This window comes from Anarrhichthys ocellatus, unplaced genomic scaffold (assembly GCF_004355925.1).
Source record: "Anarrhichthys ocellatus isolate YVR2014 unplaced genomic scaffold, GSC_Weel_1.0 scaffold120, whole genome shotgun sequence".
In the NCBI taxonomy this organism is placed as follows: domain Eukaryota; kingdom Metazoa; phylum Chordata; class Actinopteri; order Perciformes; family Anarhichadidae; genus Anarrhichthys; species Anarrhichthys ocellatus.
In genome coordinates this window covers 72,004-83,947 of record NW_022280150.1, presented here as the reverse complement: position 1 = coordinate 83,947, position 11,944 = coordinate 72,004, and the positions used below count along the sequence as shown (strand labels likewise).

The 11,944-nt window shown below is 42.5% G+C and overlaps 1 protein-coding gene across 1 annotated transcript in view; it reads right to left on the bottom strand.

Moving 5' to 3' along the window:
* Nucleotides 1-5,563: 5,563 nt before the first annotated feature.
* The window catches only part of LOC116399655 (SRSF protein kinase 3), a 9,065-nt gene continuing 2,684 nt past the window's right edge, over nt 5,564-11,944 (bottom strand). The window contains exons 3-12 of the mRNA XM_031876961.1: nt 11,497-11,605; nt 11,072-11,159; nt 10,774-10,861; nt 9,866-9,963; nt 9,592-9,754; nt 9,230-9,306; nt 7,986-8,093; nt 6,768-6,837; nt 6,526-6,618; nt 5,564-6,386 (exon numbers count right to left, since the gene is read on the bottom strand). Of these exons, the coding sequence (XP_031732821.1) occupies nt 6,202-6,386; nt 6,526-6,618; nt 6,768-6,837; nt 7,986-8,093; nt 9,230-9,306; nt 9,592-9,754; nt 9,866-9,963; nt 10,774-10,861; nt 11,072-11,159; nt 11,497-11,605 (1,079 nt within the window). The 3' untranslated portion in view covers nt 5,564-6,201. The remainder of the gene's footprint in view (nt 6,387-6,525; nt 6,619-6,767; nt 6,838-7,985; nt 8,094-9,229; nt 9,307-9,591; nt 9,755-9,865; nt 9,964-10,773; nt 10,862-11,071; nt 11,160-11,496; nt 11,606-11,944) is intronic.

Genomic DNA, 11,944 nt, shown 5'->3' with positions numbered 1-11,944 from the left:
GAAGCAGGAAGAGACTTTATACACCGCAAGGCTGGCTCCACTAGAAAGAACAAAGTTCTACTTTTAGAAACCTCAAACGTTTCACTGCCATTTGGGTTTTGGAACCGACATTTAATTCTTCACCTGCAGGGACCCAAACCAGTACACTACATACCATGGGAGCCTAGTTATAGTTAAAAGTGGTAGTGCAAGATAGTGACAAGGAGGTATGGCAGGACATCTTTCATCCTACCTAAAACTGCAATTTCCTGCTCTATAGCAAAAGTCTGGAAACAGTGGGGATTATAAAACAGTATAATATTGTATAAAAACAATATTATTGCTGGTTTTTTTCATTGTTTAGCCTTATCTCATTCTGTACGATGGATTCCTGATTAATGTATCTCTGATGAACTGGTGCATAGAAATACATTTAACAGCTGAGAGAATCACAGCAGCATGTTGTGAGGCTAGTAGAAAAGCTTTGTAACTGATGGATCCACACCGTTTCACAACATTGTGATCATTAGTGGTTTTGGGAGTCTGTGTGGTCCTTCTCTCATGCCCTCAGTCCCACTTTGACCTACCACACTGTTAGCACTCCAGAGGCACAACCTCTCATTTACGGCCAACCTACCACAGTCAGCATCGCTCACGTAGAATCTCTTGACTTTGACCCATCAATTGCTGGGGTTTCATGCAAATAACAGGGTGACTATTAGGGGTGAAATATTGCACAATATGTCACTAAACATTCAAACACTAATGTGTCCAACACGGCGGCTTGGTCAGTGCTTCTACGCTTCAAACTGACACTCTACATACGCCTCTAGGGTTAGTTTTGGACGTGTCAGTTATAGGTCAAATGCAGTTTGCCAAAAAATACCAGGATGCTCTGCATTCGGTTGCATTGTGCAATATGCATGCTTTTCTGGCTGTTCTGACCCACAATCCAATTCAAAGCAATTCAAAGTTCAAGGATAAAAAGTAGTATGTCCCAATTGAATGCATACTGCATGCAACTGTATGTACTTTGTAAGAGACGCTGCAGTTTGTATTCAAAGGAAAAGTTCAAAGTATAATTTGAAAAGCAGACGGGGTATTTTCCCTCATCATTTTATTCTTTTTTTAGCTATTCAGAGTGTCATGAGGAGTGGAGCACATGGACTCAAACTCTGGAGACTGCAGGCAACAGGAACTTGAAGATATCATTTTATTTGAAGTTCACGCATTCAAGACGAAACTGACCATTACAGAGCAAACCCAAGACCAAACTGAAAACCAGGACCTAAAGTCGACTAATCTGACAAGGGGATGAAATACCAGGTGGAGAGATTGGGGCGGAGAAGCTCAGGTGATTCGGGTGGAGAACGCGCAGAGAGCTGATTGGTTGGGACGAACTCTGGGGAGTGGGGAAGGCCGAACAAGGCTGATCCAGAGCAGCTGTGTTGATGGGCAAAGGAGGGAAAGGCGTCACAAGGACCGATGCATACATGCAAACAGAGAGCCCAACAGGGGACACGGCAGGAGAGAGAAGCCCAAAAGAAACCCGAGGGAATAATACTGATGTACGGCCGTGGACATGACACAGAGATACCTAGTAAGTAGGGCCAATACTTTGCAAATTATGACTTCTTGCCGGTATCCCAAATGGGGCAAGGTTCCAAGGTAGTGATTTACTGGCATAAAAATACAATCTATTGTTGCTGGTTTGAAAGTATCAAAATGTTGCATCCATCTATTTTCTAGCTCTGGATCCTATCCCAGCACCCAATCCCCAGACGACAACACCATTGATATTGGACCGTTACCAATACCAACATGTTTTTAAATCCTCCCTTGCTGCAATATCTGTGGCAACTACAGAAGGATTATGGTTAGAGAAAGACTGTGGGTCTGGCAAATAAAGGTGGTTAAGGAACTAAAACACCTGGTTGGGTCTGGGGAGAGATTATGGTTCAAATTAATGAAAAGGACTCAAACTCCAGTCTCTTGCATGAAAGTCAACCATGCCGACCTCCACATCCTCCAACACAGTGTAGTACCAAATGTTGGTTTTGGAGATAAATCATGTATAGCGCATTGTCTTCCAATACGGCGGTTATTCTCTGGATACTGGATACACCTACAGGCAAGTTTTAGAATCCCAGCGGTAGAAAACCGGACCACCTTGAAAGGCGATACAGACACAGGAAGAACGTGCAAAGTGTCCAACCAGTACTGGTTAAGTAAAAAGAAAACAAAACATAAACTTCTTGCCATGTGAGCCCCCGCACGCCGTGAAAATGTTTCCTGTGTGAATAAAACGGGGCGACGAGGAGGCAGTGGTGGTTTTCTAGCTGGAGCCCCTCGACCACCGCAAGTTCCTTCCAGTACCTTCATGTCCTGTTTGTTTTGTCTTTAGTCAGAGCATGGTGTGTTGGCTGGTTACCGGCCGACACACGGAAGGAAGAGACTGACCACAAACATCCTGTGGTTGGTTACACATGCAGTAAAATAGGCCCGTGTGTGACAGACTCAGAGAGCAGCAGTTATTGCCCTTTGGGTCTATATTTTTGATCTATACATGGGGACTTACGGACTTTGCCCTCCAATTTTTTTCTGGATATCAGACGACATTACAAGTATCAGTTGACAGCGACAACAAAATAAATATTTGACATACTTTCTTGGCAATAATGTGGTCTTTGCATCATGCTATATGTACTGCAGCATATGCAAATAGTTAAAAGCAGAACAATGTCCTCTGCCAACCATGCCACTGTCTTCATTTCTATACTCAGACAGCATGCATTATATAAAATATCAGCTTTCCAATTTGCAAAGGAAACCGAAGCTGTGCTACCATAAAACGCTTGTGTCTTTTTCATGCATTTTTGATGTTTCAGAATGCAGTTTTGGAATCGTTTGGCTTGAACCAATTCCCTTTTGCGCAAGGGACAATGGCAGCACAAAGAGTAGCTGTTTTCGACAACGTCAGCATTCACTAAAAAATAGGTTTGGCTTTAGAAGTCAGCATCAGGGTGTACTGGGAGGTGGCGAGGGAAGGGAATGATAGAAAGAGGGGTAAGGAGAAATGTGCAGGTGAAAGATAAAATGAGGGTAAGATGATGAAGAGGCTGACATAAGATTTCCAGAAAAGCCCAGGTGGTTACAAAGGCCTCCACTGGAGCGTCCAGTTGGAGTGCCGGCCATCCTTTCACCCACGCAGGGCTAAAGGTAATATTTAGGGATGCATGAGTACATCTCCAAACACACCTCGCTGTAATATAAAAGTTGGAAACTGGGAGGAAACCAGGGAACTAAACATGTGGAGATGCTTTTTCTCTCTCTCTCTCTTTATTTCTCTCTGTGATGTGAGACTATAAATATTAGCCAGTGTCTACGGAGCCATCACAAGGACTTTTACTGGACAGTCAGAATTTGTTTTTAAGAAATAAGAAAACAGGTCGGAAGACTTATAATTAATAATATACGTGTTTGGACAATGTTACTTTCATTCAGTAACATTTACGGATGCTCTCTACCGCTGCTGTTTGCGTTCGGCTTGCCTCTCATTCTTCTATTGAACGATGGATACTCGGAAGCCTCCGTGTACCATATAAAAGGTGAGGACTACTTCTTCTTCCCTGTAGAGTGATTTGTTTATCCTGTAGCTGTGCAGCCTGGCACAGTCCAGGGGTTACTGCTTTTCCGCCCTGGGAGCATAAATCAACTCTTGTTGTGATTTACCTCTAGCCATTAAACCAAATGTCCTCTGTACAGTGACCTTGCATTCAACCCTTTGGGGCTCCTCACAGCAGTGTGTTCCTATTGATCCCCCTCAAAGGTCAATGACAAACCCCACGAGAATAACTCCAGCAGCCTGCAGGGATGGGAGGTCGCTAGATTGTATTGTGACTGACCTAGGGCAAGAGGGCTTTATGTATTTCGTCGTGCATATTTTTTTTTGAATCTGCAAATCTTTGAAGCAACCTCTTGTAAAAGACTTTCACCTAACCAGGTCATACCTCGAATTAGAAAAAGGAAAATATAGAGATTGATGTGTTATACCAGTGCTCATTTCCTCCTACAGGCGTCTGTTCTTATAAAGACAAGCACTACAAAGCAGGAGAGTCTTTCCGGAGAGGCTGCGATAAGTGCTTCTGTCATGACTTTGGGTCCTACTGCCTCACGTGAGTAGATCACTCACTTCAGGTCGTATTAATGGATTTCAATTCAACAAAAGTCTTGCTCATGGGAGTTCTGTCATGGTGAATAGTTGACACGGTCTCTTCTCTGTCCCTCCAGGCCAATGAAGCCCACCTCCTGGCCCAGGAAGTGTCGTTGGATCAGGACAGAGTGCGGTTACACTGTGGTGTATAAAGAGGACTCGCTGGCTGAGTGCCGAGCCTACAGCTGGATACGTTGACATGCAGGACTTTATGATGAAACTGTAGACAATACATGTTCTACAAAGTACATATTGTGTATTTGTGCATATAGTGTTGGTTCTGGACAGCATTACAGTGATATCTTTTTTGTTTTTTATTGACAAGTCAAATCATAATTTGATGCTTAGGGTGCTGCTGGAACCAAAGAGAATGAAAGAGGGGGCATCATCCCCAACTAAAGGTCAGGTCACCGATGTTTGACTTCAATCTCGTTTGTTGCATTTAACAATGTTAAATGCAGTTATGTCTTCACAATGGTGTCTTTGGGAGTAATTGACATTGGTTAGTACTGCATAGCATAACAATCCCAGTGGTCACAGTTTACACATATCAAGTTAACCATGACTAGTCAGATGATGATTCATTTCATCTTTATCCGGAGACCGCTGTTCGTATCCCGCGTGAAACCAAAGTAAATGTTTACTCATGCTTGGTACGTATAACGTTGTTATGCTTGTTAAGTAACGTTACGTAAGAAAGTCCACTAAAGGTGGTTGGTGTATACTGTTGTTACTGCTGTTACGCTACGTTGTTACGCTACGTTGTTACGCTACGTTGTTACGCTACGTTGTTACGCTACGTTGTTACGCTACGTTGTTACGCTACATTGTTACGCTATCATTTTAACACAAACCATGATGTTTTTTCTAACCCTAGCTTCAATACGTTAATCATGTGGTATTGTGCCAACCGTGATACGAGGCTGAAATGAAACTTATTTATGGTTCAGAAATGACATTCAACATGTCCCGCGGCATCCCAACATTTTTCTGGCAACTAGGCTGTGCATGAAAGTGGAATGAGAAGAACTGTTATAGTATTAAAGGAACTAATGTTACCCATAGTCGGCACTATGATGTATGAATACCTGTTATAATAGGACAGCATTACGTTACTAAGCAAGCTACTGAATAGGCAATCTTCTTCAAAAACATTCTTTTTATTTGTTGACATTCCCTTGACATCCCGACAGCCATCAATAAATCAAATACTAATGAAAAGATATCTGGTTTCTGTGTCTATCGCATATTGGACGGGCTACCTGCCTGTCCATCCATCCATGCTAGTTTGACAGCTGTGAGTACTAACAATAACCATGTTCGTTGTTTACTTTCATTTTTTGGGGAAGTGGCTTTTGAGGCAGGCCTGAAGGGATGGGTTGCCGACTTGGCGACTTTCCTTGGAAAAGAGTTGGCAAGAATTATCCAGTATACTCTTGCTAGTTTCTTAAGATTACCAACCCTAGTTCTAAAGTACATACAATATGAATGATCATGAAATGTATACTTTAAAAAATAATGATTTTATTAATTCACAATTAATCGCACTGAATAATAGCTTCACTCATAGTTATCAAATAGACAACTTCTCACTGGCTAGTCGTGTCAGGCCTGTCAGTTTAGCAAGAGATGATGGAAAATCACTCTCTGGAGCTACTTGTAGGACTCAAAAGTCTGGTAGTCAGACTTATAGTAGCTACACTAGAGAAAATCTATGTAAAACAACAAATAAAAAAAGCAGCATAAAGGGCAAGAGTATCCTACTCTGAATCTGGTGCTGAATCTGGAAAACACCACATTCTACAGGAATTCACCAATTAAAGTGAGTAGGTCTTTGGATAGTAGGCCAATAAAAACCTCAAAGATGCCCTGTGCATTTTTTAACGTCTCACAGATTGAGTTTGTGGCTGGTATACGTTCACAAGTCAGCCAGGCCGAGCTCCTGACAGCGTCTGGCCCGCGAGGACGGCAGATGGGAGACGACGCCTGTGGGGTCTGTTGGGAGGCTATCAGGAGGTCAGCCAAGGGTGGCGGAGGCACTGTGCAGCGGTAGCTCTCCTCTCCGGATGGTAGTCCAACATGCGAAGAACGAAATCTGAGAATCCAGTGGCCTCTTCCAACAGGAAGTGGTATTTCTCCACCAGAACGTCGAAGAGGCTCCAGAGCCTCAGCGGGCCGAATTGACGCAGGTCACCTGGGTGACACACAACCAGTATTACAGGAGGATGCTCACCAGTAGCAATTTTGAAATTATTTACTGGAATGATATCAATTAAAAGTATAATTACAATAAATACCACAAGACATACATCAAAAATAAGTTGTGGACTTACCTCTGCGGTTGAAGTACTCTGCAGAGCATTTACCCGACAAGGCAACAGCTGGTGGGATTTTACCAAGCAGCTCCATGATCTGGGCTATATGGTCTGAGGTGGAACAGACACACGTACGGTACAAGTCAGCATGCACTGCATCAATATTTACCAAGTAGCCACGGTGTAATCTTATTTATTCCTGTGTCAGTGTTTGTGACAAACACGCGTATGTCAGCGTCAGCACACTGAACTAAACCTACCTTCCTTCAGGGAAATGGACTCGCTGGCTTTGGGTTCAAATAGGGAGTCTCCAGTAACCAACTCGAAGGCCTGAGAGAATGCAAGAGACAATTAAAAGGGTGAGATGTGTGGCCAAGTTAGCGTCTCAATGTTAACCACACTGATTGGCAAACTGCAAACTGCCCATTATTACGACCGCCCATTAATCAGGAACCCTGATAGTCCACAAAATGTCACATTGACCGTAAGGCCATTTATCTGACAGCCCGTTATCATCAAAAAAAGGACCATTATCCAAAAATACACACTCTCCCTGCAACAAACAGAAGCACGTGGCTAATTATTCTGCAGAATAACTTTATTGGAACTTCCCGATTTTTTTTCTCCCGGCGAAGGCATTACTCCTCTCAAATTGAATGATCTTTTAAAATTCTGACTCACTAATGAGAGAGACCGATCTAGGGGGTGACTAGGACAACACACGTTTTCACCACAACTGACCGCTCACAGCAATCAAGTTGTAAAAAGAGGCACTCTGCCTCTTGGTACTCGTTGCCTTTGTTAGTTGGGTTGGTTAGGTTTAGGCATGAGGAGTGAGATTAGTTATGTTTAGGATTAACAATACCAGGGTAAGCCAATCAGAGAAAGAATAGGGTGGATCGTGACTTTGCCATGAGTGTGTATTTTCGGAGCAATGGCCTTTCAGAATAATGGAAGTTAGATGTCGGGGTAATTGGCTGGGCTTTCAGTCCAAAGGGTCCTTTTTCAGGACTATTGGTGTTTTCATTGGATGGCTACCATGACTAAAATATCTCAACAACAGTTGGATGTATTGCCATGAAATTTGATTATCTACTTACTCAACATGTGCACCCACTAGCAGGTCAAAGTTGGGAAACATCTCTGCAACCACAAGATGGATTGGCACATACCTTCGTACAGACTTTTCTGATTCTCAAAGGATGAATCTGAATGCACATTATCTGTATGGCTCAATAAATGCAGAATCTGTTTATAGATTACCACCCTAGTGGTGGGTCAGTCACTATAAGCTATTGCTATGCAGACAAACTTTGTTGAAACTTGCAGAACTTTATGCAAAAATCTAGTGTAAATCCCAAAGATACAGTCGGGTCAAATTTTTTGAAAAATGTGTACGAAATTCCCCACAAAACTAATATTGTGGGTTTGAATGTTTCACACAGTGAAACCTTAGTATCATGTGTTTTTTCCCTCACCATGCAGGCGACACTCCAGATGTCAGCAGGAGGACCGTACTGAGATCCCAGTAAAACCTCCAGTGAGCGATACTGACGGGTCTGAATCTCCTCACAGAAATGTTTGTACTGGTCCAAGAAAGAGAGACAGACATAGCAGACAGTAAGGTCTAAAGTGTCTGTATCCACAAGGTGTTATGTTTTTGACTGTTAAACCTGCAATAACATTTGTTTTTGGCCACTTCGGGTCAGCGGAAGCAAGTTGTGAACAACACTAACATAGTATTACCTTTTAACTATATGGCAAACTTGTTAGCAAACACTTGCTTCTTTACACAACCAGCAGTTAAGGAGCAAACATTAGCATTCCAACATGATCTCCCTTGTCGTCAGAATTCGTCGCTTGGGCAGAAGCTGTGGTGTCTTCACGCAGAAGGTTTGCGCGTGGTTAGCTTTGTAACACGTCGCTCGTAGCTTTAGGCAACAAAAATACTTGGTTAAAAAAGATCATGGTTTGGGTTAAAATAAGTATGTCTGTTACGTAACTTAATACAGACGTAATGTCATGTGACTCAGCGACGTGGCGTCACGTGGCATAACATCGTCATTAAAAATAACTCAATATTTGGTTTGACATGTGACACAAACGACGGCTGAATTAAAAGTCCTGTGTTTGTTTGACCCCTTTGCCCCCTTCCTGCCCTTAAAAGTACGTTCTCGCCCTTTATAGTACGTAATTCGCTCTGAGTGTTTAATAACATAGGTTATATATATATATTCTTTCCACAAAAAAGTAGTATTTCTCTGGTTCTCTCTTTTAGCTCTGTTTTTGGTCTCCACCAACTCATAAGAGCGATGTCGGGCTCCTTAACTTCTAAATACCCAACAATGTTCACAAGCTAATCTCTTACTTTTTCTGTCGGCTGTGGAGCAGAGTGGTGGGTTTTTGAGTTGTTTAGCTTAAAAGCTCTGGCTGTTGCGGCTTGAGACGATGATAGTGATCAAAATAATAATGAAATAGAAATAATTAATTGTATGTTCAACACTATGAGCGTCCCCTTTCCCATTACAATGTTTACATTGCCATTTGAAAAAAAAAAGACTAATTTTGTTTCCGAACTACATATTTTGTGCTTTTATGAGGTCAAATGTCTTGTACAGATGGACCCTTCTTGTAGGTCTAGAAATTGAAAACAAATTCAGCACTTGGCTAATGTACTACGTCAAACTGTATAATGACTGTGTGTGAAAGAGCAACTACTGACCACCCAGCAGGAGCTGCCCAGGTCAGCAATCTTCACTCTAATTTCCTTTAAACTGTACGGCTTCACCTGCTCCTTCTCTGGAAGAAACAATAATAAATCATGTTTTCAAAATCTGACTCTTTCCAAGATGATATTTTGGATTGGATACATCAAAGCATTTTTTTGTTATTTCTTAGTTTAGATATCAGTACAACCTGTTTGTTAACCCCTAACATTTACAAAATGTGTCTACAGAGCAGAGACTGTACTTTCAAAGCATGTCATTGGCACACAAGTTTGTGCCGCTCAGACAGTCCAGCCTTGAGACTTCACTCTTAAACAATCTCCAGCAACTGTTTTTATATATTTAAAAAAGAATGTGCCTGTGGACTTGGCCTCTTTCCCAGTCAGTACATAGGAGGAGCTGTTGTCCCCCGCTGGTACTTTGTGGGACTGCTCCTCCAGGCACAGCAGGATGTTCTCGGGCTTGACATCCGTGTGGATGATTTTACACCAAGTATGGAGGTAATCCAGGCCTTGAAGAACCTAGACACAACCCAAACATGATGTTCCCCTTACATACAACCAGTACTGAACTTTTTTTCTGATCTCTGACTCAATCAGGGTGAACTGGTGGTTTAAAGAGATGAGGATTACCTGAGTGAGTATTTGTTTAACTGAAGGCCGCATCAGTCCAGGAGCCCCCAAAACACTTCTCAGGTCGGACCCCAGCAGCTCCATCACCAGACACATATCTGACCAGGAGGCATTTGAGATCGTTTACATGTAAGCTATTGAATAGCAGCATTTACTGTACGATGCAATAAGGGGTCAACCTCCGGTTCTGCCAAGTGAAATCCATGCGGAAGTGTCTTAAAACTTGCATTCTCTCTACTGACCAGCAGGGGGCGACTCCTCTGGTTGTATAGAAGTCTATGAGAAAATGACTCTACTTCTCTCTTGATTTATTCCCTCAGTAAACATTGTAAACATGAGTTTATGGTCTCAATCTCTAGTTTCAATACAACATGATGTTCATTTAGTATATTATGGTCCATTTAGAGTCAAACAGACCATAAAACCATAAAGCGGAGTATGCTTTAGGGCGGGCTTACTATGATTGACAGGTCGCTGCTTCTATCAGAGCCGTAAACAGCATCACTACTTCACTCCTCCGCATTTCAATTTCCGTTTATCGGTTGCATAAAACAACAACATAGGGATGGCCGTAATCCAAGATGGCGACGGCGAAATCGTCAAACTCAAGGCTTTCAAAATGGCAGTCTAGTCATGTCCACTTCTTATATACAGTGTATGGATGCCATGCAAGGCTGTTTTCAGTGAGGCGACATAATGCCATCTGTTGTTTACATCTCTGAAAGATTCAGTCTGTTTGAGTTTGCAGAAATAAATCAAATACATGTTGTTGTTGTATAGTTGATATTGACACTCCGACCATTTGACAGAGGCTTTTTAGTGGCTCTTTTAGAGACAAAAGCTCTTCAGCCCCCGGTGTCGGGTTGAGAGTGGACGCCCAAGAAACGGTTTGTCTATGAAAAGGATACGAACCCCGTTGACCCCGGCCAGCTTGAACTCATCCAGCAGCTGAACGATCCTTCGACTGGAAGGATGCCTGCTCGTAGGACCACTAGCCTGATTAAACGGAGAGGAGGAGGGGGAGCGGTGAGAGGAAGAAGGGGGATGAAAGCAAAGAATAAAGAGGACAGGGATGGATAGAGAGGGATAGCATTATTGTGAATAGCGTGAATAAGTGTTGAGATAAAAGTCGAAAGGGGAGATGTCTGACAAGGGAAGAGAATTCTAAACCCAAAGGCAAAAAAATCAAAAGAACGTGTCACTGACGCATCTTAGGAGAGCGAGTTCGTCCTGTCCTGCCTGGGTGAAGCCAGCTCCGCTCTTCAGCACCTTCACAGCAACGCGCCAACCGAGCCTGCTGACACAGACGGTGGATCAGATCTGTTTTTCGGATACAGGACAGAATCCTGCTCTCTGCTGAATCCATGAAAGCTGCGCTTTAGTGTCATACAAACATGTATTTTTTTTATCTTACTTATGTATGATCAGATTAAAAAAAAAGAGAAGTTCAACATTTCAAATTGCGTTTAAAAAAAAGAAAAAAATCTTTCTAAGGGACTGTACACAAATTATTAGAAGGGGCGGGAAGGTTGAAATAGGGGTGTGGTTATGTATATTTACTGTGGCAAAATGGCTCTTTGGATAGTGAAGGTTGCTGACCCCTGGTACAGTCCTACCTGAATTAAACCTACCTGAGGTCCAGACAAAGCCACACAGTGGAGTAATAGCCCCAGCCCAGCTTGGAAAGCACCTGGTATCGTCTGTTGAAGGTGTCACCTATCTGGACAGGGTGGTACCCACCTGAGATAAAAACAAGAGAAACCTTACAAAGGATCTGTTCGCATCTATTATCTTTTTGTATTATTCCATGATTGATGTGTGAAACCTTTTTATCATACAGTAGTTTTCATCTGTCGTTTAGAAAGCTTAGAGAGCGAGGACTAAACTCTGGCACTTCAGCTATTTCTGGGATTATAACTTACTCTAAGCTATACAATGTCTGCAGTGAGTATTTTTATACAGTGAGACAGTCAAATCTCACAGCGGGACACTGAAACATTAGGATGCATAAGCTTGTATCAGTTTTCTTTCAGTCGGCATGAGACAAACGTCTTGGATATCATCAAGAACTCTTGAAAT